The 27,692-nt window shown below is 40.8% G+C and overlaps 1 protein-coding gene across 1 annotated transcript; it reads right to left on the minus strand.

Moving 5' to 3' along the window:
* Positions 1-2,258: 2,258 nt before the first annotated feature.
* LOC118403404 lies at positions 2,259-24,901 on the minus strand. Its single transcript, XM_035802114.1, has 3 exons — positions 24,855-24,901; positions 14,013-14,141; positions 2,259-3,413 (listed from the first exon to the last, which is right to left on the minus strand). Exon 3 carries the CDS (start codon positions 3,354-3,356, stop codon positions 2,580-2,582), a length of 777 nt encoding a protein of 258 aa, XP_035658007.1. The 5' UTR covers positions 3,357-3,413; positions 14,013-14,141; positions 24,855-24,901; the 3' UTR covers positions 2,259-2,579.
* Between the last annotated feature and the right edge of the window lie 2,791 nt (positions 24,902-27,692).

The raw sequence follows: 27,692 nt of genomic DNA on the forward strand, positions 1-27,692 counted from the left end.
CTGTTAGACGGCTTCGAGGTGTCGGTCCGATTCCCATGTTGAAAATGAATTGCATTGTAGGTTCATTGGCAAATAACATAATGCAAGAGAACAAACAAATAGACTAAACAAATAACAATTTTTAAACATAAAGTCAGGTTTAAGGGACATTTTATGACTCTTTTGTGGGTGTTGAATACTGTAAATGCATTTAAGTTCGCGGGGATTTAATTTCGCGGTAGCGACAAAATGGACTTTTCGCGGTGGTTTTAATTTCGCGGTAGCACCATGCACTGTAGTCTGTTACTGTCATGGAAAAATGTTCGCGGTGGTTTTAAATTCGCGGTGAAGCGGCCGCCGCGAAAACCGCGAACATTAATCCACTGCGAAAGTGTCTGCATTTACAGTATTCTACTTACAGATAAATAGAAAGTACGCCCAGCATTAAACTTGTTGATCCGATGTATGATGAAGAATCGTTGTACGTGCATTACAGCATTCTGGTAGTTTGATAGTAATACGAAATCAGTTTTCCAATACAGTTCCATCTCTTGTAGGGATTTGATTATATTTGAATATTGTTCACCTGAATGTCTAACCCTCATAAACGTACGAAACCAGTTGTTTATGATTCTTTAGAATATTGGTTACGTGCTAGAAAATAACACAGCAAAGTCATATCTTCATGTCGGTTAATGTTTGACCTAGTTTCCCACACGTATCATACTTCTCGGTCAGCTGACTCATCTGGCATGTTATGCATCTATATTCGTCCAATTTGTACTATTTTTCCCGCGACCTGTAAAGCCTGGTAGAAACTAAGAGCTTCATACGTGCCTCAAACGGACTTGAATATATACGCATGTGTGACCCCACCATAATTCAACACTCGTCTATCTAGATGAGGAATCGGGAATTGCAATCTGATGAAACGTAAGTAGTCATCATCTGAACTTGTTTCATGTTCAGAGTAGTCCCAGTGAAGCGCATCCTGAATTGGTGATCTATGCTTGTGTTGAATTTAAGAATAGCATGGGGTATGCTTACAGACACAGTCATCAGTCACAACCAAGGGAAATAACTTAATTAAGCGTTAAGTTACCATACGTGCTGCGATCCCTCGGCCTCTAATGCGATTTAGCGTAACACTACAGATCTGTGATTGGAATTTGTTCGCGGTGAGAGCACAGAGGCGTCAAGTCTTGTTAGCCAATTCCAACCGATTTGCGGCAGTGGAATGGGTACCCGTCACAGTCTGTCTGTCGACAGTTTAATTACAATGACGTGTGGAGGGGAAGCCATTATTTTCCGCTGATTTATGTTTCAATACATCATGGCGCTTTACTTGTCTGCTCACAAATCCCTTCGGTTAGCTACGGATGGATCGGCAATAAGTGAGCTGTGGGGGGAGACCTCCACTTGAGGAAATAGATTTGGCTTATTTCAAGTGGTTAATCTGCGCTGAGCACTGCAGGCATTTTGTTGCACAATGTAGTTTATGTCTGCTCTAACAATTACTACTACTAGTAATACTACTACTACTTCTACTACTGAACTATACTGACTGTTAGTAGTAGTCTCAATTTTTTGCACAGTATTCATGTTGTTTCATGTCTGTACTTATAAACCATTACTACTACTACTACTACTACTACTGTCACTTGAGGAAATAGAGTTGGCGTATTTCATGTGGTTACTCTGCCTTGAGCGCTACAGCCATTTTATTGCAATGTAGTTTATGTCTGCTCTAATAAACCATTACAACTATTTCTACTATTACTACCAGTACTACTACTAGTACTATATGTGCTACTACTACTTCTACTACTGTACTACACTGACTGTCAGTAGTAGCCCTACAAAATCAACATACATACTATTCTACCTCACCTCACCTCACCTGTCCCATAGCCTCACCGGCCGTAGGGGCAGCAATGCCATCAACGTAAGTTTTCCATATTCTACAACCCTTTGTAATTCATAAGAAACATACATTTGAAGATGATCACAAGAGGAAATTGCAGCCACGATAAACGTGTTTTCAATGACAAAACTGACAAGACCAGATATGTTTTTACTTCTTGATATTATCACATATAACGTTTATTACATTTTTTTGACTCGGATATTTTTTTGAATTACTGATGGTAACTAATATGAACGCTACAAAGTACAATAGTATTAGTTTATGATTAAAACTAGGTATGTATTTTCTGTGTGAATTAACGTTGTATTCTGAAAGCAGTCTCATTTTACCAAATTTGCAATTTGGGATTACAAAACGTGCGATTACTGACTCAACGGGACAGAAATAATTTGTGTGAGGAACTGGTGCATACTGGCAGCATTTTCTGTGAGACAGCAAGCATTCCCTCCTGTTTAGAGACTATTTGCCTTTGTTGTATAAGATCAAAACTTTCATATTTTACAAAATGCCACCTCCACCGATATCGTAACATATCGGATATACATTTAATATTTCCTTTAAGGTGTCTCAATTTCGGGTACATAGTATTATGATTTGTCCATTTGCCACACCGATTGATGCAATTATAAGAGAGATTCATTATATGGCTATCTTCAAAGATAGCTAAGTCTCTTTAAACAGGTTCCAAGCACGCTTTGTACTTGATTAGTGCCTCCTCGTCCGGTATTTCGGGAATTATGTCCTCCTTAGTAACATATACCCTATATTTCACATCGTCTGCACCGAGTATGTTACACTTCGTCTGTAGGTCGTAATTACTACCATCGTCCATCGGAGGGAGGGACACCCCAACACAGAACAGCGCCATGATGCCTTTGGTAGTCTTTGATCGGTGCGTTATCCTCGCTTTGGGTAGGATGCACTTCTTCTCCCCAAACTCATTGACTACATCGTCACAGCTGCAGGCGGTGTTCGGCATCCCCAGGTTACAGGCAACGTCCATCTGACACGTGATGACGTGCAGAAATTCGTCAATACCGATCCAGGAGGTTGGCATGTCCGCCATAGGGATGTCATTCCCCATACTGTTCGTTTTCGATGTTTCATTCACAACTTTCTGTTCTTCCCACGGAAACATGAACATGGAATGTAGATCATTAACCAGTGGAAAGATGTCCCTTCGTATCCTGCTTGCCTTGCCGTAGTCATTTCGTGCAGCTTGCTCTTCGCCCAGCACCTTAGTCTTCAGCAAGTTTCCTTCACCCAATCCGTATTGTCCCAGCTTAAAGGAATTGACATTAGGAAGGTCTACACCATCTGAGTAAGCAGCATGTTCTTCCAGAGAGGCTTTAAATACCAGAGATCGAACAGTTCTTTCACCAATGCCTTGCTGAAGCGTTAACAGGAAGAGAACACTAAGTTGTTGAAGACGAAGGCTGTGTTGCTGCATCTTGGTGCCTCTTCCAGCGTCAGTGGCAATATTCTGGCCGATCTTTAGTCCATTTACCTGTAAGATAAGGAAAAAGTGAATGTACAGCTTGTCTACCCATGATATATGATATATGGTTTTCAATTGGGCGTACAGTATCAGAAAATGATTGATTACCCACGTTTAATACATAAAGGGAAACGCAAGTAGATCATATCTCCATAAATCATAATATATATACACAGTATTCTGCAAAGGCGAGATAAACCTTCAAGTTGGCCACGTTTTTCAAGAGGGCTAAAGATATATCTTCCTATACGTCTTATCATTCACATGTTATAATGCCCTAAGGTTTTATGCCGTGTTTAGCAAATGCAAATACAAAACACCTTTATCAGATCGTTGTACGGTATCTTTATCCCCAAGGCTTTTAAGGCTCTGTGCTATTCTTGTCTCCGCACTCGGCCTTGAACGTGGATTTCTTAAGTAAAGGATGATCTATGGTTTGTCGATCGTCCTTCACTTTTCAGTCCTGCCTGGCCTTTATTTCACATACATCAAACATGAATCTGCCGGCTTGTGCTTATGTATACATAAAGAAATAACTACTGTAAATGCAGAAACATTCGCGGTGGTTTATCGTTCGCGGTTTTCGCGGTGGCCGCTTCACCACGAACTTAAAACCACCGCGAACATTTATCCATGGCAGTAAGAGACTACAGTGCATTGGGCTACCGCGAACTTAAAACCACTGCAAAAAGTTCTCTTTCACGTTACCGTGAAATTAAATCCCCGCGAACTTTAATGCATTTACAGTATACAACAAGGAAACAGTGTTTAAACAAATCTAGGCGTTTGCATCAGTGTGATGTATGGCAGGAGATCTCGAACGTTTCAAATCCTTTCAGCGACTGCATCCATAATCTTCAATTTTTCACTTACCATTTATTGGTCTGACTGCACTGTCTTAATTACAGGCAACATTTCTTCTTCTGTTTTTGCCTTCTCAACATACACAAGACAGATATTTGCTACCTTGATGCTATGGATGAGCCAGAAGATGCTTAGTTAGAACAGATTGGACAACCAGAGATTGGCAAAGGAACCCGATCAATATTTCCCATGCGGTCCGCCACTTTAGACAGTATTGTTGTTAATCCTCTACAAAGACTCTATGCCACCTGTGCCCTTCATTCTCAGTCACGATCAAATCCCTCCTCTTCACTAATGATGACATATATTGTATAAGACCCGAATATTGCATAATACCTGGCTATTGCATAATACCTAACTATTGGCATCATGAATTTTGATTCTTAGAAATATTCGCACTGAGCGTTAAATGGACGACACGGTATAATTACATGGCAACGGGGGTATTGTCATTTGTGAGGCGACAAAGATTCAAGCCAGGGGACAGAAGTTGTCATTTGTGAGGCGACAAAGATTCAAGCCAGGGGACAGAAGTTGTCATTTGTGAGGCGACAAAGATTCAAGCCAGGGGACAGAAGTTGTCATTTGTAAGGTGACAATGATTTAAACGATGGGACAGAAGTTGTCATTTGTGAGGCGACAAAGATTTAAACGATGGGACAGAAGTTGTCATTTGTGAGGCGACAAAGATTTAAACCAGAGGACAGAAGTTGTCATTTGTGAGGCGACAAAGATTTAAACGATGGGACAAAAGTTGTCATTTGTAAAGTAACAAAGATGTAAATCATGAGGCAGAAGCTGTAAAGAAGGCATCTCACTGCACTTGGTGCACCGGTGTGGCACTGTGGTTTTCGTTCACTGCGACACTGTAGCGTTATTTTCGCCGATTTTTGTTCTTTAGATTTGGCAAAAAAATACACAAAATGTAAGAAACTTCGTTCTTTATCTCTAAAATTCGTTGACTAAGCTCCTGAACCCCGCAGGGCCGCATCGGTGCCCCAGGTGCAGTGATACCACCTTAAGGGGGCAACTATTTAAACCATAGGATCTACGACAAATTTAAAAGTTGTCATTTGTAAGACAACAATGATTTGTCATGTTGGTTGATGAACATTTATGTCTGATTTAGCCTCTTTTAATCTGCATTACGGTCTCTCCAGCCCTTTCATTACTTTGGACGATTTCTGGTGATCTATCTCAATTAAGGCGGATTTGCAATTATTCATGGTATAAAGTAATAAAGGTAGAGCGTGATCGATGTCCCCTCAGGGAGAATTGTAATCCTCACATCTCTCTCTCTCGCTGCCGTGCGCAATTGAGTCTACCAGATGTTCTTTGGGCAAAGCAGAAGTTTTTCTATTTGCTTTTGGACAGACGAGGACAATGTGGCACTGCACTCAAGTTAGTGCATCAAGAGTGCCGCAAACACAGTACAGACAGAAGGTAAAGGTAGTCCTTTACCTCCGCGATCGAAGTCAGGTACCCATTTTTACACCTGGGTGAAGTGAGGAATGCCGTTTAAAGTGCACTTCCCAAGGGCACAACGTCGGGGGCACGGCGGGGATGGAGCAGTAATATTAGCACAACGCCAGGGGGTCGTCAATATGAAGGAGATACAAATAATACTAAGATATGACGCCTTAACGCATGCAACGAAAGACAAATTTTGATTTAAGTCTACCTCTTTTTGCACAATTGAGTCTACTAGATCTTTCTTCGGCAAAGCAGTAGTAATAGCACAACGCCAGGGGTCTTCAATAAGAAAGAGATACACAAAATACTAAGATATAACGCCTTGACGCATGCAACGAAAGGAAGAATTTTGATTATAAGTCAACCTCTGTTTGCAGCAGATATCTTGTAAGCTCCTCGTAATTCATCCCCTGGCTGCGAAAAGGTAGTAGTCGGCCCGCCCATAACAATAGAAGTGTGCCAAGCAAATGTAAAGCAATTGAAATTTATAGCTAAAGGAAGGCCCCCATATAACTCATCATGTAAGAAAGCGAATAGAAAAAGATAGATATCTGTAAAATTCCCTTTGTATCCAGAGGTTCCTGCGTTTTATGGGGATGATATGAATTATTTTTGTACAACTGTGATCATTTTTGGGGGTAAAATTATGTCTAAGATTACCGGTATATACCATATAGCACATAATCGTCGGCGACTTCCGCATGATTTGTGCATCAGCACCATGGGATGGGATGAGCCGCGGCGATTCTATCAAATAAAGTACCACCTGATTCATCATTGTACCACGGTGGTGCTGCAGTAATACCCCCTTTCCACTAGGACGGCGATCTCGCCGCGCTCTCTCTGCGACCTCAAATTTGACATGTCTGTAACAGTGGGTTCAAGTAGCGCCTACTGTCTTTGCCAAGGAGCTCTGAGCTTTTATGGTGACATCGGTAGCAATTGCTTGGTTTTGGGAGCTTGGCTGCCCGGGTCCAGCGCGATAGGTCGCGGGTTCGAATCCAGGGAGCAAGCTTGGGGTAAAAACTGTTCTACTCGCCTCTAATGTTTCATATCGCTCAACGAATTCTATAGAAAAGAAATGAATCGTTTTACACTTTGTGTGTTTTGTTGTCTTCTCAGTAACATTTTGACGTTTTGTATGATATACCCAGAATAAAAACGAAGATAACACATATCCTATTTAGGTCGCAGTGAGAGCGCAGCGCGATCGCCGTCTAGTGGAAAGGGGGCCTGAGTTGACGCAGCGTGACGGATACATGACGTATTTACAGTTTATTGCACCCGCCTTTTGGGACATATTTTACCGCAGGCGAAAACCAATCGATTTTATGTTGGATCCATGTATCATTGCTGTATTTATATACAGGTAACAAGGCGTGAAGAGAGTGGTTGCGCTGTGGGTAAGTCTCTAGTTTATGTGACATCTGTTCATGTTTCTTTCAGCTTGCTCAAACGAATTTCATACATTCCATCCTATAAACAGATTTAATTACATGTACATGTAAATCATATGAGTAGATATACCTACATACATACATACTACATATATAGGTAGAAGAATAAGAAGAAATACATCGAAGAATGCTGAAATATTAGTAGTGTAAACGATATGTTAAAATCAACATGTTGATTTATTCATATCGACATATGCTTGTACTTTCTAATAGGTTAATTCATTTGTAGACAAAGTTGTAGACCCTGCAAACGTCACTGTATAGTTGCTTTCGGACAGACGAGGACAACGGGGCACTGCACTCGAGTTTCAGTAACGTACTGTGCCACATATAGAGTACATACAGAGGGTAAAGGATGTATTTTACCTTCCCGACCTCAGGTACCCATGTTTACACCTGGGTGCAGAGAGGAAGGTCGTGTAAAGTGCCTTTCCCAAAGGCACAACGTCGGGGGAACAGCGGGTATCGAACTCAGAACCTCTAGGCTCCAAGCCCAACACTCTACCAGTTACGCCACACAGTATAGTTGGTATGTCAAGAATATTACCGTAACAAAAAAATCTCCTGGCGCGTCCTTCCTCGCTCATAAAAGTAACTTTTTTCGCTTTCCGCAGCAGGAAACGGAAGATTAATGATTGCTGAGAGATTTTCTATATTGCGGCTGTGACTGAACCCGCGCTATAGTCACGGGAGTCCTTGACACAGTCGTGTGGGTTCCTGTGATGATTTACGGCGGTTCAAATATGCGGAAAATGTACAAAACGTATCGATTGCGTCGAGAGGTCTTGCAAAGATAGATATTCCATTGAGAGGTAAGAAGGCTTTGGTTTGCTAAAAGCATGTTTTTCTTTGAGGTTTTATATCAATTCAAATATCACAAGTCAGACTTCTTTCACCAATACCTTATCGACAATATTCTCCCTGAAGACGCTGTGATGAAATATTATCTGACAAATTTGTCATTCGCAGCGAAAAGCTCCCATGGATTTGCAACCATTTGAATTGTTCTTGAAAATTTCATCCAACGATAACTTACGATATGCACCCAACGTGCCCTTAAACAATTTTGTACTTGTGTGAACTTGAGACAATCCTTGACACCATCACTCTAAATTATGAATCAGAGGCATCTATATATTAGTTGCCAGTGGTGCATATGGCGTTAGTCAAGGAATCTTGAAGATCAAGAGATCTTCAAGACATATAAACGTCAAGAAACGCTTCCTTGGAACACATGGCGATAGCGCCATATCATAGCTGGAGGGTATTCCTTTGAACATAAGCATGACTGCCTCGATTGCTTCAGCTCACAACTTTGATCATATCGTGCGTAAGTTGTGAAGGCAAATCTTTCATTTTGCACTACACGTACATCCATCAACGCAATCTTTGATCCCAGCGGAACTCAAAGTGGATCATATATTGTGTTAATTAAAGCGCAACTGCCATGCTTTTCACAGATGTTGGACACTGACGTCTGAACCCGCTCATCGGGGCACCAACACTAGTTAGATAATTATTTCAGTCTCAAGATCTGAAGGACAACACTGAAGTGAATAAAGACACCGACTGCAATTTTCTTGACAACAAAGCAACTTAGATGTGCACATATTTGCTAACCATTAGTTTGATTATACAAATAGAGTTGTAACTAAGATTTTATCTGTCTCGTTGTAAATGTAGATGTTGTCATAAAGGTACCTCTAACGCTGGGCTAGTTTGTTATTGCCTGCTCTGTATGCACCCAATATGACTTCATGACACATTCTGGGCTTTACCTCAAGAAGGCAAGGTCATATCGCGATGGACGACAAATATTGAGGCAAATATTACACACGTGATTGCAGGGCTGTGCTCTTTACACAGGCTTTCTGGGAAGGCCCCTGGCTGGCTGGCTGGTAAATGACTGAAACATGTCCAACACCTGGAATGATTTGAAACTGTACTTGTAAGATTTTTCCCGTTGTATGTCATATGGACCTCATGTAGACTTGTCTTTTACCACTTATGCATTTTATGTATATGTTCATGCTGTATATGCTATGTTCCTGTGTGTCATGTAGTTTTTTGTCCTGTAATGTATGTTCAAAAGGACCACAGGAAGCCGAGTAGTTGGTTACAATGTACGTGTATATTATAATGCAAACTCGTCCGTGTTGGTAGTAATCATAGTACAATGCTTAAAGTTCCTCCTTGACATGTGTACTTTTGTGTTGAAAGAAAGTTTAGCATTGTACTACATGCATATTGCTAAGCTGATATACCTGAATAAACATCGCTGGTCACATGTTGATAAGTAATGGATGCCACACTCATAAGCTTCTCATATCACGTGCTGTATATGTTATGTTCATGTTTGTCATGTAGGTGTTGTCCAGTGATGTATGCTTCAACGGACCACAGGAAGCCAAGCTGCAATGTACATGTTTATTGCTATTATGCTAAGCTAATTGTATACCTGAATAAACATCGCTGGCCATGTTGATAACTAATGGATGCCACACACTCATAAGCTTCTCATATCACATCTCCCGGCTTATTTACCCGATGGCCATTTATCAAACAAAGCCCCGCACCTCGTAGCGATGGTCGTAACCCCAAATCTGGGGATCCTCACAACCATAACCATGCAACGGTTGTAATGACTACTTCTCGTGTATGCCATAAAAAGACGATATGACAGGCTGATGGCTTAGAGCGCGGAAGTACCAGAAGAGATCAAACAGATCCTGTATGTGATTACTTTTAACTACCGGGATAAGTTGCTCCTACGTCATGATATGTTGGATAAAGCCTGATTAGTCATCGTGATTTTATGCACGTCGTTAAGTTTCCGTACGAAAACATCAAAAAGACATACATACACCCGATGGATTTAATAGCATGTCATGTCATGAGAGCAAAGTATAGCCTTCGTCTTTGAAAAGCTACGACTCTGTTGTAATCTTTTGCAACTCAAAATTAGTTTTTTTTACTCCAAGATCCTTTTCATTTACGCAAATAGTATACCAGAAAACAAAAACTTTCTACTCTCCAAGCAGAGGTTATGCTCCGTCTGCTTTTTGACGTTTTTAGTCGTTTTTATAGGGCTTCCTTTTTAGCGTCCGCGAGACATCAAGAAAGGGTACAAATAGAAAGCCCGATATAAAAGACATAAAAAAACGCCAAAAACAGTCTGAGTCTAACCTCTACTTGGAGAGTAAAACATTTCCATCTTCAAATGGCTGATCAAATGGCTGACATATTTGACGACTTTATTTGATGTATCAAATGGAAAGATATCTTTCTGACAGATTTGCCAGATTGTGTTGTAGACGACATTAGCAGGAAGCAATCACCCGTAAATGGGAACGCCGACCCATATCCATTTTTCACTCCGCACAGCACAATCTGACATCGTTTACACAGAGGAGTGACATACAGGTATTTGTAGAATGCAGCTTGTTTCATTTCTGTGGTAACCACTCTGATACCTGCGGATTTCTATCTAGGTGTTGATAAAAGTCTTTTGCTACACGACGGATTGAATTAATCTCCAAGCAGACCTGCAATGGCATAAGATAGAACTAAACTGGACAAGGAGTGTAGCCTGCCAAGAGGTGTGCATTTTCCCGGTAGCAAAACACACTTCTAAGCCGACTTCACTCCTCTGCCAGCTTTTGATACTATCTTATGCTACCGTATAATCTGCCTGGAGATTAGGGGATTGAATGGCCTTGACCGTATAGGAAGCGTCACTGTTCTTCAGTGATGCATGGTTTAATACAAGCTAGGGAGAGATAGGGGGAAGGAGAGAGAGAAACAGAGAGAGATACATATGTACAATACAATAAAAAGTTTCTTAGATTATGAAAACAACAAAAGTCGTCAAAACAAACCTTGCACTGCACCGGTGCAATGGTATAAAACAACCCCTGTTAGTTTGGACTTGTCCGGTTGAGCAGTGCATGAAAGAGTGTGACACAATAAGAGTTTTAATGCTCATTGACTGATCAAAAGTTACTTAACTGTGAAGATGTCAACCATTTTGGAAGCCTGAACATCTTGAGTCACTGCGTCACTAAGGACACCACTAATGCACACGGCTTTAGTCCAAATTTAAAGGCAACGGCGACTCCTGGTCATAAAGGTAGTTATGAAAAGCCATCAAATAACGTATTCCGTATTCTTTACCGGACTAACTACTCTCGCTATAGGAAGAATAATTTGCCTAGGGAGTGTCTTTTCCATATGCGTTTTTAAGAGAAAATGATACCCTTCCCGCGTGCCGACTCTCTTGCCCAAATATTCCTCCTATTTTCTCCGAATTCCACTCTATAATCCCGTAGGATGGCTTGGTGGACTCTAGTATTAAAACAAAGAATTTGTATGGAAAGTTTTCATCGTATATTTTTGTAAGACCCCCTTTATTCAAGAATGTTCTTATTGCCTTCATAGCATCCATGGCATGTGCCCCTTGTGGTAGAACAGCGTGGCGTACAGATACAGAGTTGTCATTCAGCCCATAACTGATGATTTATTTGCCTGGCATGCAGTATTGCTATGTATATTTTTGTACCCCCCTCTTTGCTTAAGAATGTTGTTATTGCCTTCATAGCTTCCCTGACATGCAACGCTAATTTATCTTTATCCGAGGGTAACTTATATTCGTTGTTTGTAAGAAAAAAAACATATTTTGGGATATGATGTCGACGGACGGTGGTTTAAAATCTGAACATTTTGAAAATATTGCAAATTTGAAATCACTGCCATCAGACTTAATACTCCTAAATGTGCTGTTTTTAAAGACAACGGATAAAGGTCACCCCACGGATAAAGGTGAACTAGCGTTACCCCTCGTGTTAGAACATCGAGGCTTACAGATACCGGGTGAGCGGTTGCCGTTCAGCCCATAACTGATGACAAATTATTCTGATTACCACCAGGGCAAGAGGCCAAGTCCATGTCATGAATAACGCCAGGAGAAGCCGACCGAGGGGAAACACTTACCCTGTCCGTGACAGCCTCAGACTGACATGATTTGATTAAGGTGAAAAGTTGGCAAATTATAGATGCTGTCTCGCTAATTGATCTCCATTATCGCATTATCGCACTGATAGCGAACTGTTCTTCTTTGGAATATCCAATGTGCACGTTGCCACGAAGGTCATACCGCTGTTCGGATACGAAATTGTTATGAGAAGCTTATAAGCGTCGTATGACCAGCGATGTTCATTTAGATCCACAATTAGCTTTAAGTTAGCAATATACATGCCCATTGTAGCTACTCTTTCTGTGGTCCTTTTGAACATAACTACATGACAGACAGGTACAGGAACATGAAATATACAGCATGAACATGTACAAATCATCATTAAAGGCAAGTGCATGCATATTGCAGATAACGTGGACTGAGCGTTATATATAGCCATAGACGCAAACTCATGTTTCACCCCCCAACCCCCCAGCTTTGCAATGGGTATGCAGAACCATGGCTTTTCTATAATGAGAATCTCTTTGCCTATATTAAGATTTCTGTAGATTTGATATTTTCACTTGATATTTTCTACAAAAAAAAATACATTCAACATGCCACTTATTGTTGACTTGATGAGTCCGCATTGTTTTAGTATATACATGCACACACATTCTGGGAGAATCACCCTAAAGTCAAGAAGATACCTTCAACCAGACAACCTTCTTGACTGCAACGCGAGTGAGCGACATATCAACCATCCACGGTTCAGTTATCTTTTATATCTAGATCTTTTACAGACAGGTTTTACAAGGCGTTTTATGAAGTACTATGTATTACACGAGATTGTGTAGTAAACCTCCGCAGGTAGCACCCAGGGACTTAACACTGTAATAAACACGCAGTATCTGGCATCTATATTCATCGACAACAAATAAAACTTCAATTTGGATCTTTTCTCTACGGACAAAGCACATTGCCCTCTGATGGGCAACAACAAAAGCAATTATAAATGTATCGTCTGAAGGAATTACCTAAGTTAAGAGTAACATTTGAAAGGCAACTAAAAACTGAAATTCATGTTTATAGCGTTTGAGATAAATGTAAGTAAAGTATATAGATTGCAGTATATATACTAAGACAAAATGTATTCGTGTCTCATCTTGAAAGACGGTGCATTAAACTGATGGGATCAGCTTTTAAAATAATCCACGGCTTGAAGGTACTCATTTTAAGAGTAACATTTGAAAGGCAACTGAATACAGAAGTTCATGTTTACATCGTTCAAAAAATCTAGGTACAGTTCTATAAATTGCAATATATACACTGTACTAGTAGTAGTAGTAGTGTACTGAGACAAAATCTATTCTCATCTTGAAATACAGAGCATTAAACTGATACGATCAGCCATTAAAATAATCCACGACTTGACTTTAAATCTGTATTCCTACCTGAGTGCCAGCGACCCAAATCTTTCATAGATCAAAGTTTCATAGATTGCAGTATATATACTGAGACAAAATCTATTCGTATCCCATCTTGAAATACAGTGCGCTAAACTCATAGGATCGGCTTTTAAAATAATCCACGACTTGACTTTAAATCTGTATTCCTACTACCCCTTTCCACTAGGACGACGCTCTCGCCGCGTACTCTCTACGACATAGAATCTGACACATCGCTCAAAGAATTGTATAGAAAAGAAACGAATTTATTTACACTTTGTGTGTTTTCCTGTCCTCTCAGTCACACTTTTACATGCTGTACGATATACGCAGTATAAAATCAAAGGTTACACATATCCTATTTGGTCACAGTGAGAGCGCAGCGCGATCACCGTCTAGTGGAAAGGGTGCTTACCTGAGCGGCGCCAGCGACCCACCACAGCGGTGCCAGGACAGCGTGCTCCGCTCCGCGATGCTCGATGTGCCGGCTCAACGGGGACGGTGCAGCCTTCCGTTCGGGCTATCGCGGGCCAAGCACCCTTAACTGAAAGCCACAAAGAGAAGATTGAGGAGAATGCTGATACAAATGGGCTTTTACGTGATCTCCGAGATCTCCGGCTTGACCCCGCAGCTTTATGCCCACCCGAGTATTGACCCTGCTCACTGGAGAGGAGACTGTTTCCATCGCCTCCAACAGCTCCCGTGAAACCTGTTGGCGCGCATGGGCAGCACGAAATTGAAATTGATGGAGCTCATTCCGGCTTCCATCGGACATCTCGTCGCCCATTCTGACCGCACAGACTACGGTAGCACGGTTTGTAGGACTTACTTCATGGGAATGTCGTTACCACCATTCAAACTGTCAAAGCACATCATGCGTCATATTTGGCCATCGATGCTGAATCCTCAGCGGAGCTGGAACCCATCATGACCGGCGCGCTACAATCACGGCTCGCCCGTTAACTATCTTGCAAACGGCATAAATAACGAATGCTGACAAGATGTAGCGATCGTTCTATTGATCCGGAAACCCAAAAGCGGTTCCGCGTGGTGAGATACTTCAATGGGAGAGACGATTTCCGCTTGCCACGGAAAGGAAGGAGAATTGGGTTGACGTGTATATCAGAGGAGAAGTTTTGGCAGTTATGTCCGACATTGTAATAACTTTTGAAGTTGTGGAATTAGATGACTTTAAAGTATTGACTGCAAACTATCTATCACAAAGGAGAGAAGATTTGGAGTTTAATATAGTCCAGATATAATTGAAATAACTTTTGAAGTCGTAAAATTAGATTAAATTTGATACTTCAATGGTAGAGAGTAGAGACGATTTCCGCTTGCCTCAGAAAAGAATGAGAATTGGGTTGACGTGACATATCAGTGGAGAAGTTTTGGCAGTTATGTCCGAGATTGTGATGAGTTTTGAAGTTGTGGAATTAGATGACTTTAGAATATCTACTGTAGACTATCTCTCACAAAGGAGAGAAGAACATATGCCATATGTAATTGATTGAAAGAAAAAACTTGAGAAGCGAATTCTACCAGCCACAGAAAGGAAAGGGTGTTGGGTTGACGTGGGGATAGAGGAGAGGTTTTGGCAGTTATATCCGAAATTGTGATAACTTTGAAGTTAGATTATTCTAAAGTATTTACTGTAGTAAAATATCGCAAAGGTGAGAAGAATCTGGAGTTTAACATAGTCCAGATATAATCACTTTTGAAGTCGAAAAGAAGGAGAATTAGGTTGACGTGACATATCAGTGGAGACGTTTTGGCAGTTATGTCCGAGATTGTGATGAGTTTTGAAGTTGTGGAATAGATGATTTTAGAATATCTACTGTAGACTATCTCTCACAAAGGAGAGAAGAATGTTGAGTTGAACATATACCATATGTAATTGATTGAAAGAAAAAGCTTGAGAAGCGAATTCTACCAGCCACAGAAAGGAAAGGGTATTGGGTTGACGTGGGGGGAGAGGAGAGGTTTTGGCAGTTATATCCGAAATTGTGATAACTTTGAAGTTAGATTATTCTTAAGTATTTACTGTAAAATATCACAAAGGTGAGAAGAATCTGGAGCTTAACACAGTCCAGATATAATTGAAATAACTTTTGAAGTCGTAAAATTATATAAAGTTTGATATCTTAATGAGAGAGACGATTTCCACTTGGCACAGAAAGGAAGGGGATTGGGTTGACGTGTATATTAGTCGTAGAATTAGATGATTTTAAAGTACTCAACGTTACAGCAAAATATCGATCCCATCAAAAAAGATTAGAAGAATGCGGTATTTTTCATATACACAATCTTCTTTAGTGATATCAAATGAATGTATCAAATTCTTGAATAAAACAAAGAGTATAGACTCTTATCATTATAATGCCTGTTACTGAATATGGCCAACTTACAAAATTTGAGACAGAAATACACAATGCCAGGACAACAAAAATCAGCAAACCTTTCATAGTTTCGTACTTCCCACATCTTAACTTCCTTTATTGGGTGATATATCGAGACTATGTAGAGACAGATAGATAATGTAATTCTCAGTTTTACATGGCCTGTCTCCATTTTGATGACCGTGCCAGGAAACCCCAAAATTTCCCTGTCGTTGTTAATCTGCTAGAACACATCTGTGTAACCGGCGCATTCTTCTGGGGCAGCGGCATCGCTGTGACCGGGCGAATTGACAAAGAGCTCAACGAGTTTTATAGATGGAGAACATATTTGTGCTGTGTCGGCATGTATTTACATCTTGCAGCCTTATCCAATTATGAAATCAAGGGCCACACAAATCATTTGGTCACTGAATATAGTCCTTAGCGGCCTCCTTTTCCAGAGAAAAGTAAGCCTAATATGTATTCACATTCTTCTGGGGCATCGACTTCGCGACCGAGTGATGTTACAGAGAGCTTGACGAATTTCACAGTTGGGCTTCAAAGTCTTTTCAATCAAACTTAAACATTTTGCACACCGTCTAGTGGAATGGTGGCCTGATTATACAACCCATCCCACCAGGGTGGTGACCTTTGTCAGATCGCTAAACAGATTTCATAGGCAAAAACTTATCTTTTTGTTTTTTTGTTGTCTTTTCAGTCTTTTTTTTTTCAAGATTTTACATGATATCTCAATCATAGCGTCAAGGATTACACAAATCCAATTTAAGTCGTAGAGAGATCGCAGCGCCGTCGCCGTCTAGTAAAATGAGGGCTTGTACCCCCTTTCCACTAGGAAGGCGCTCTCATCGCGCTCTCTCAGCTGCGACCTAAAATTTCACAGATCGCTCAACGAATTGTATAGAAAAGAAACAAACACTTTGTGTGTTTTGATGTCGTCTCAGTCACACTTTTACATGATCTGTGGTATACACAGTATGAAATAAATGGTTACACATATCCTATTTAGGTCGCAGTGGGAGCGCAGCGCCACCGGCGTCTTGTGGAATGGGGGCTAAACAGGAGCGTTCTCCTCTGCCCCCCCCCCCCCCCCACACCCCCCGCCCATACCGTGACTGATGATGACATTCCCGGGGACATAAATAAGCCATGTTCCCTGGAACGTAGCGAGCTTTGTATCGATTCTCGGAAAAAACAAAGTGCACCTCCCCGAGCCATGGGTCAAGCTGACTTATTGTTCCCATTTGTACGGCAGGAGAAGCTCTGGCCTTATCGTGAACATTCCTCTGCCCTTTGAAAAAGACATGGTCCGGCGATATCAGTCCGGACCTGGCCCATGTACGGGCAATCACGCTCCAACGCCATCGGAGATAGCACGTCTTTCTCAATGAGTACTGAGGCTTTATCTGGTTACACGGTCCGGAACGACGCTGGGACCATTTCTGGGAAGCCTTTGTGTTGCTGAAATGACACGTTCTGCTCAACATTAACCGGACATTACTCCGGAACGTGTCACTGAAGGCTGTGTCAGTTTGTACAATGGGATATAAAGTGGGCTGTGTCTTATTGTCTGCAGTGTGAGGCAAATATGCTCATCAATTTAAATTTGTTTTAGCCCCCCCCCCCTCCCCTTCATCCATACATCCACCAGTCAAATAGATGACCAGCCGTAGGGATGTAGAAGTTTGGGGCTTGTTTCAAACACTTTCTCGTTTGGTGGTGGGACTTTTGCACTCACTGCTATCCGTGAGTATAACAATCAATACTTTTGCTGAACTGCTGGTAAAAGGAAAATGTGTCTTTCGACAAATTTGCCTCTATCTCTGCGTGCTGTAGCAGATTACAGCATTGCATCCATTGCCTCTGGTCCTTTGTACATCTAGCTTAAGAGATGTCCAGAATTGATCCTGGGACCTTTTGTTTCAGTGCAATTAAGGGTAGACCAGAAGTCATTGAAATATCGCGAGATTAATGAAATACATGTATCGCAACACAGTTTCATGCTGAAATATCGCGAGATTAATGAGATATCACGAGATTAATGAAATATCGCGAGATTAATGAGATATCACGAGATTAATGAGATATCGCGAGATTAATGAAAGACATGCTGTTGTTCATCGGACAAGTAGGAGTCCTTCATTTCAGGGGCTCTCCCCAACTCGCTAGCGGAATCCATAAATATCGCTATTGAACATGTGATTTAAATTCATAGTGGGGGCAATTTCTGTCCGTTAATTGCATTTTATGTGAAGCACAATCGTTGACACGAATCGATTGGTGTAAGGAGCCCGCTAACAATTCAAGCAATCAACAGGCCTCCGCATCTGGCAGGAAAAAGTAGAACCTAGAAATCGAACCAATAGTTTGGCAGCGAAGCTTTGGCAGAGACTGAAATCAAACGATCATCTGCAGACGGTTTTCTTCAGAGGAAAGAGAAGCGCAAGAAGAAGTAGAATCTAGTAATAGAACCAATAGTTCGGCCGCAAAGCTTCGGTAGAGACTGAACACAAACGATCTTCCACGGTTTTCTTAAGGTTGAAAGAGAAGCTCAGGTATTGCACGGATCCGCATCTGGCAGGAAAATTTAGAACCAAGAAATCGAACCAATAGTTTGGCAGCGAAGCTTTGGCAGAGACTAAATACAAACGATCTGGTTCCCTACAGGTTGAAAGAGAAGCGCAGGTATTGCGCGGTGACTGCCCTACTTGATTGATGAACGTTTTGCCTCTTGTCGACACGTAGTTGTCAGCAACTGAAAATCAAAGTGAGCTGCTTCTTGTACCATGAAGCTATATATACATCAAATGTCTTCGAACTCGTGTGGGATCCTAGGCTCATATTTCTTCTAGATGAAGAAGATAACTTTGAAATACTGATGTTTAAATCTTATTTGGATTTGAAACAACCCCACAAAAGAAATGCGAATAGGAATAAAGCAGTCGTTACTAAGGAAAGGTAAGATTTCTTCTGGATGCAGAAGAGTATTTCGAAATACTGATGTTTAAGTCTCCTTTGGATTTGAAACAACCCCACAAAAGAAATGCCGAAGAGGAATAAAGAATTCGTTACGAAAGAAAGGGAAACCCTACGGGTTGTGTCCATGGCCTTCGCGCCCTGCTGTAACTGAGTAATTCCTCATATAATGTAATGCCGTGTTTTATACCCTAGCTTCACACCTTTAGTGAATTGATACTCCCGTGCGTGCAATAGAATCAAAGTGCGTTCCCTCGTTAAGTGCACCCATGTCGTGATTCTCGGTAATCCAGTGCTATACCTGGCCTTAAAATGTTGTTAATGATTTGAACTAATCCTCCCAAGTAATACCCATTCGAATACGACACTACCCAAGGGTAATTATGACTTGTTTGCATGGTTACAGCAATGAGACAAATGAATCTGTAGCCAATTTTGCGAAGACTGTACCGTCCAAATTTCTACCTTTAGTATCCTTTTGGGGCCATGAAATCAACGCAGAAATTATCCAACACAATGCCTGCCAACTTGTTTTTTGAACTGAGTAGAATATAAATGATATCATGTTGCAGCCATGAGACAAATAAATTTGCAGCCAGACTTTACCATCCAAAAGCTTTTACAGAAAGATTTTCTATTCACATTTCTCCCTTTAGTATCCCTTTGGGGCCATGAAGTCAAAGCAGAAATTATCCAACAGAATGCATGCCAACTTGCTTTTGTAACTAAGGATAAACAATGTAAATTCTATGTGTCATTGTGACATGCTAGCATGTTGTTTATTCAGCAATTAAGTAACGTATTGATAGTAGAAATACATATTACAACACCAGAAGTTTTTCGTCAACTTCGGCTTTAACATTAGCTTGCAAATAGATTCTATGCCATTTACATAGGATGTATATTGTTGCAATACTTACTAACTTTGTACTCAATTGTGAAAGTGAACAGAAAAACATTGGCATCAGAAAATGTATTGACAAACTGATGAAAACTGTGAACAAAAGAAAACTGTGTAACTAGATTCCTATTCTTCCTGGGATTTAAGGTAGGACAAAACATTCTCGGATTCTCCTAGATGAGCAGGCAAACAGACTATTGCCGGTGGGTTCGGCAACCTGTTTGCCTGACCTGTACATGCCTATTTATGGTGAAGGAGGGGCGTGCAATTCCTTCTCCACCCTCTCGTCTACTGGAGCACTAAGTCTCACAAGGACAACGCATACATCGCCATAACTATCACCATGCAATATGCATTATTGCCATGAAATGCCATGATAGACATTGAAAGCAGCTTATAGTTGCTCCGTAACACCACGTCTCTGATGTAAAATCTTAGTCTAAACTGATAGAATCTTACAGTTTGGATTCGAATGGGTAGATAATAATAATGTCTGTCTTGTATGCTCTGCTAAGCACGTCTATGTTAGTTATACTCAAAGGTTAGGGAATTGGAGAATGGGGTATCCTATTGATACACAATTGACAAGGCAAAAATGACGCCATTTCGCAGACAAAGCATGGTTGACCTTACAGGATGAACTATTAGTAATCGATTCTATTGTCAATAGATCATGATTATCATGGAAATTGATAATGCTACGTTCTCTTGTTCCAAAGTTGAATGGTTTAAGATACTCAACATGACGTATGTGTCAGAGCACAGGTCCCGAATTTCAAAATGTTGACAAATAATAAAAAATCAAGTGAAATGCTTTGTACTTTATGCTAATTTTGTCACAGTATATCACTGTAGTTTGTAAACATAACTTGAACCATATTCAAGATCTGTCAGAATATGTAGAAATTGTTACATTGGGCAAAAATTATCCTTTTCAACAAGACAACAATTGCTTTTGTCAATATGGATCGGAGATTAAAGAAGCGTACTACTTGACACCATGTATCTTACTGCCATCTATACCATATACATAGAAACTCCGTGCATCAGGTATATGTTTGCTGTGCTACATCGAAGGCTTGCTATACCGACCATGCAGATCTACCCTATTTAACCAATTGGGATATGGCTGATGACACACTATGGAGAATATTTAGAGTTCAGGAGTGCGAATTACAAGGTATCGGCTGATAGAACACATCCCTGGTCACCGTTCCTTTCTGTGATGCCTGATGATATTGCATAGTATCGTTTCGATCAGGTCAAATTGTGGTCCTTTAGGAAATTGTTACCAGTACCTTTTCAGACTACTAAAAATCCCTAAAAGAACAGTATCTACAACAGCGCTTGTCACAGTTATTGTCTGTGGCAACTGATAGTATGTAAGAACACTGAGGACTTCGACTGAATGGTGAATCTTAAGAAGAAAACCCTTACCTGTAGCGTGTCAGACAGCTGAAACGTACAGCATTCTCCTGTGCTGCATCTTCTAGACATCAGCCACAAACCTGTTTTGTATATCTAAACGATGCAGGTGTTTCTCTGGAGACCAGTAAAAGTCGAGTGATGCCCAACCAGACATCCCAGAAAGGTTACCATCCGATGTGGCATCGCACATTCCATGAACCACGTTTCGCTTCTTCATGAAGCGCTTGTCACCAGGTACAGCAATCACCCTTCATTCTCTCCGTTGCGTTAATTAATTCATGGGCCGCATGCAATTGTTATGCGATGGTGATGTTTAATGGGTGCGCATCAAGGCCTTGCATTGATTCCGGTATCCTCAACATCGCATTTCACACCTATCTGAAGATAACAAACGCAGACCACGATCCCCAGTCCCATGACATTCATTTTTCAATCACTATAAGGCAACCTTCCTTCCACTGATGCCATAAAACAACTACCCTGTTAACACGACCGGTGAAACGGCAACGGTGGCAATTTGTATTCAAGTGAAAGATAAATCACGTCAGGTTTCTCAAAGCTGGCACCAGAATCATCAATCGCTAGGAATAAAAGATGCAATTTACGATTATGTACATTACGTTTCATTGCTAACGTTATACTATTACATTGTTTTTATTCTGCCATGAAAAGCTGCATAGGCTTCTGCCCTCTGCTTTTTTTTCTTTTCATTCTGTTATTATCATTTTGTTTTTAATTTGTCGGAAATGTGCTCAAATGAATGCATGTCAATCAGCCTTGGGTAAACATTACTGTTTTCCGTTGAGCGATTGGTTGACTGATGGACTCATTAGATCAACACTTCAAAATTCAATCATAATTCCCAACATTGATTATCAACAAGACAAAGTGCAGACACTGAGTCATTAGCAGCAGAACTTCTTAATTTCTAAACAATTCAAGGAAAACTTCTCAATTAACAAAACACAAACCCTTGATTTGTACCTAAGTCATTAGCCACACATTGCGTAGGGAATTATTAATGTCCTCCTGAAACAAAGTTGATCTGTAATTTCTAACACAAAAAGTTTCCATCTCCAGTCTTTATCAAGGAATGAGCAATCCTCTGCTTCTACGATGTCACGATATGTACATAGTAAACGATACTTGGTGAGCAGTGGACCATAAATTGAAGAAAATTTATTTCGCCCTCCGTCTTTGTTGAGGGATGGTTGAAAGCTTCTTCTGTGTCCAAGATTCTTACTTTGTCCAAATTATGAAAATGCTGTAGCATCTTTTTCAATAAAAACATTGGGGATCCTACATATTCAAATCAACTGAAGATTGTCCCAAACCATGCATTCTTTACCCATCCTGTTTTGCCGTCGGAATCTATGGCAAATAGTCCAAATGTACCAAAGATTTTTCTTGGGCAGGGATTCCGACCCTGTTGGGTCCACATTATACGTGAACGTGTTGGACAGATGACCGTTTTGGTCAGGACGCGTGATGTGGGAAAATTTTCAGGTTCGAAAGAATGTCACCGATATGGCCAGGTGAACGGTTTGAAGAGGTAACCGCTTGGGCAGGTTTGACAGTATGTTACTTTTTTTTTTCAATACAAAATTTTGGTATCCTACATGACTTTATCGACAATAACATGACATTACATCCTACATGATATGTTCAAATCAACTGATGCATTCTGCTACATCGCTGTAGGGTGTCATTAATTGATTGATGAACATTAAGGGACATGATGCGTATTGATTGCGAAAACCATGAAATGGTGTTGAATTGGAACCGATAATGACAGCGATATCTTCATTACGATAGAATAATGACTATTTTGTAATTAGGATAGCTGGCCATACGGGCTGTTATAGCTTACAAAACCAATCGTTACGTAAGGGCGCGGTCACATAGGTCGCGCGATCGTCGTACGATTTTGATGTATTGTAAGGAATTTTAAAGTAGGCTGTGACTGACATGGATTAAAAACAGCATTTTTTGCACCAAGACAGTTTAACTTTGCTGCAGACGTACATGATTGTCGTCCTAAATGCCCTATGTGATCTATGTGCCCGCGCCCTTAGATGGAGAGTTCAAACCTCCATTTGTGAAGTTTAGTATACATTTTCACGTGTTGTGCTTTGGTCCAAGTTTACAGATTACATTGCCATCCAAAGAAGTGTTTCGCTTTTGTAAGAGGTTAGGCAGTTTTGCTTTGACCACATCTTTCTGTGATGATATATATGAAATATGAATAACCACACTAGAATCGCCCACCTGTTTAGCATTTACTAAAACAGGCGATCCTTAACAGAACGCCTATGGATGATTGTGGTTTGTTACATGTCGTCGATGACCAGGACTTCGTATCACTTAGTGAATTCTATTGTGTTATTGCATGACGTCCATGGGGTACACATATGGCCATGGTGATTTGATTATATGGGTGACATCCGCGTATGCATAAATTTTCAGCCATTTCGCTGATTTGCAACAAAAAAAAGTTTCACACATGCTGTAAATCGTAAAAAGCAGCAAATGCATGCAAATACATGCCTTAGATAAAGGAAATACACGTAGACAGGAAAACATATACTAAAGTCATAGAACTCCAGCGGCAATTCCAGGGTGAAAGAAGAAAAATGAGAACCTATTGTTCCGTGTATGTGTTGCAATGTGCATGAGATGATTTTCTACTTGAGAGACTTGCCATTAGTTATTTCTATTCTGGTATTGCGTAACTCCATATAAGCTAGTTATACCGGTCGGTAAAGGCAGAAAAAGCTTATAGATAAATGGATAAACGAGGATCTTGGGTCTTATTAATGCTGATATCCCACAACCCACCTAATGCCAGAAGGATTTCAATAAGCTAAGTGTATTGCGCCGTAAGGTGTTTATACCAGTAGACCGATACAGATTCTTTTTTTTTCATCAATGCCATATGCATAGCCCAACTCAACACGTAAAAACGCCACATTTGTCGAAAAGAGTAGGTATGATTAGATCGAAAGCATCCCGGCCAAATGGGCTTGGCATATCTCGAGCCCCTGCTTTGTCTATCATATAGTTGGTCGAGCTTGCCCAAGCTTGATGTTTCTGACTTAGGGAGAAGAGATGCTGCTATAGTGAGTGCCTAGACGTTGTCCATGTGCCCTTACAAAGAGCACACTAGAACAAAATACCGAATACCAGAAAGATGTCAATAAGCTAAGCACCCCATAGAAGCTACGGTTTGTCTCCAAAACGTTTCCCGCCACTCCCAGCATGATCCAGGCTTTACACAAGAATCCTACCCTTAGGAGTAACATTTATCTTCTGACTTGCGTTGTTTAAACACCATGCTTAGATATCATAAGAATACAAAAGCCTCATATATACACGGCTATAGCGTTGGCCTTACCTATTCTTTAAAGTCTGCTCTGCTGGGAACTCCATATTGTCTTACCAGTACATCTACAAAGTATTGCTGACGGCAATCCTTAAAAACATCAATGTACTTATGAATAAGAACATCCCTGTATTCGGCCCAAATGAAGACATTGTAAATGATTACATTTCTTACCTTCTCAAGGTGAAACGGTACTCTCCTGTGAGTTGATAGGTGTGTTTTCCATCCATTGACACCCACCCACAGCTGCAGCAGAACACCAACTGTACAGCCGCACAACAAGCTGTGCCGCTACTATCCGCCGCTACTCTAGCCTTAACGCGTGTATGCAGCCTACACCGATAAACATGTCACTATAACAACCGTGGGTGTACATCGTAGGAGTAGTACAGGAATACCTTATAGTGTCTACTTGCCTACAGCCAAAGGTATGTCACATCATAAGCGCATTCCTCCTACACATAAATATCGCGCAGCACCATCAAATCAGATGCGTCTTATACTAAAACAGATTAGCCGAATATGCGACTGTGCCTACCTGGTCCTAAAGGTGGACTCTCACTGCACTTGGGGCACGGGTGCGGATATTACGTAATGTATAACGATGACTTAGAAGATAACAAAATACACGAAACGGAAGAAAATTCGTTCTTTATCTCTGAAATTCGTTGAGTCATCTTCGAACCCCCAGTGCCGCACCAGTGCCCCAAGTGCACTGAGAGTCCACCTTAAGGTTGCCACTGTAGATCGTTCGGGATTGATGACTCTGCATCCTGCCGCCTTTATTAAATTACATCCCCCAAATTACTCCCTCATCAATCCCTGGCGGTGTGATAGCGGGCCGTCTTGCTACTTGGCCGCTGGAGACTTGCAAATGCGCAGAGCAATTGAAACATGTGGAATGGGGTTCCGAACTGTAAGGTCGTTCTGTCGCAACTTAAAGAAAACGGATGGGTGACGAAGGTGGAATCTGTTGCCAAAGCCACTGTAATGACTTCAATATAGTCAGATTTTGATTCGATATTTGCTTACATTTTATAGTTATGCGTGCACCTTTGATATGCTTTTGGTGACTTGGCGACCCGGTATGGTATTTTGTTATTACAAAGCACAGTAGGGGCATTTTCTCTGAATAGTTTTAAAGAACGCTTGCAAAAGCTAGGTGTGACGGGTTCTTCAGTGTAATATAACCAGCTGCTGCCCCGCAGCGTGCTTGCGAAGCTGGTGTGTTATGCCGAAGGGCGGTTCTACCGGCTATATAAATTTTAGATACAGATACAGAAAGCTGGAGGCCGCAGGGTCGGTTGGTGAACCCGCAACAGTGAGCAGTAGTTTGTAATGCTGAAATCGATTGCTGGGCAGCTTACTGCAGTCCTAATGGTTTAACCTGTTGGAGACGAAAATTTTGTGGACATGGCTGATTGCTTTAAATGTTTGCCTTGTCATCTGGCCAAAGTGCATTCGCTTATTCTTGGTATATAGCTGGGAAGCTTAGAGAGGGAAGCCAAACATATATGTATCTATGTCTATGATGCATTTTTAGTGACAATTCTTAAACATCTTTTATCATTATTCATCAGAACTGTTGTAGTAGACAAAGACCTAAACATAGTGGCGCTACACTCATGTACAAACCTACATTACAGCGCCAGACAAAATTCTAGATAAGATTAAACAAAGACAGATACGTATTAACGAAATAAAATCAAACTAATATAAGCAACAGAATGATGCTAAAGAGCAAAGCTAAGAATTGAGGTAACGAAAGATTTGCTAAGATAAGGAAAGAAATATTTACTAAATCTGTAAACCTCTTGACGTCTTGGATCACAGTAACAATGTTAGCTATTAGTAATATCGTTGGTTCCGTTTCAAAAAGGTTTATGAAGCCTGTGCAACAAATTAAATAATATTGTGTACGGATTTTACTACACCCGTTTTTATTGTATTTAAATGTAGGCGCAATTAAGCCAATTCACTGCTGCAATGCCGTACATCTTGTAATAAAACTTGTCAAAACTTGCCAAATTGCAGGAGTTAGTTTAACAACGTTTTGCATTTACACGTTCATCAGCATTGTACACTCATAGGAGTCTGGCTCACGTGGATTAGCATTACTAGCACTCAGGTAGCTGAAGAAGGGAACGCATCCATCAAGGTCTTCTGTCGATTAGATCTTACCTTTCTGTCTGGTCTCCACAGAAAGCCTTTAATCTTCAGCCCAAGTCAGTTGACTAACCTCAATAGCTGGTCATTTTGATGCAACAAGCAACATCTTTTAACAGTCAAACGGTGTGCAAAGTTAACAGTACGGTTTTCGTAGGAATGTTTATTTTTCTAGCTTAAGCAGGGAAGGCATCCACCAAGATCTCTTGTCGATTAGATCTTACCTTTCCGTCTGGTCTCCACAGAAAGCCGTTAATCTACAGCCCAAGTCAGTTAACTAACCTCAATAGCTGGTCATTTTGATGCAACAAGCAACATCTTTTAACAGTCAAACGGTGTGCAAAGTTAACAGTACGGTTTTCGTAGGAATGTTTATTTTTCTACTTTACTTTCATCAGAGCCCTCCAGGCACTTAGTGTCATTCAGAAACCTGGAAGACTTACGCTGGCGTGTTGTATCAAAGTGGGAGATACAAAGAAAGTGATTTATTCCCTTCCACGGTAGGTTCACGGCCGATATTTCACTGATCAAACGTTATCACATATGCATAACCACGATAAACGGTCCCATCGCACAGAAGACAAAGGGAGGATTGTTTATTTACCCTTTTTTTAGCCATGAAAAAATATTTTGGAAACACGTGCTAACTACATAGGGTACAAACCTTAAATCAATTTTTTATCAAATGTTCATTGAACTTCTTACTGGTAAAATAAAGGGATAACACCCCCACTATCCCATTCTTTTACCATTCTTGAACCTCTTACTGGTAAAATAAAGGGATAACAACCCCACTATTTCATTCTTTTACCAGAAGGTATTCCTTGAACGTTGGTATGCTGTATC

This window comes from Branchiostoma floridae, chromosome 16 (assembly GCF_000003815.2).
Source record: "Branchiostoma floridae strain S238N-H82 chromosome 16, Bfl_VNyyK, whole genome shotgun sequence".
Taxonomy (NCBI): domain Eukaryota; kingdom Metazoa; phylum Chordata; class Leptocardii; order Amphioxiformes; family Branchiostomatidae; genus Branchiostoma; species Branchiostoma floridae.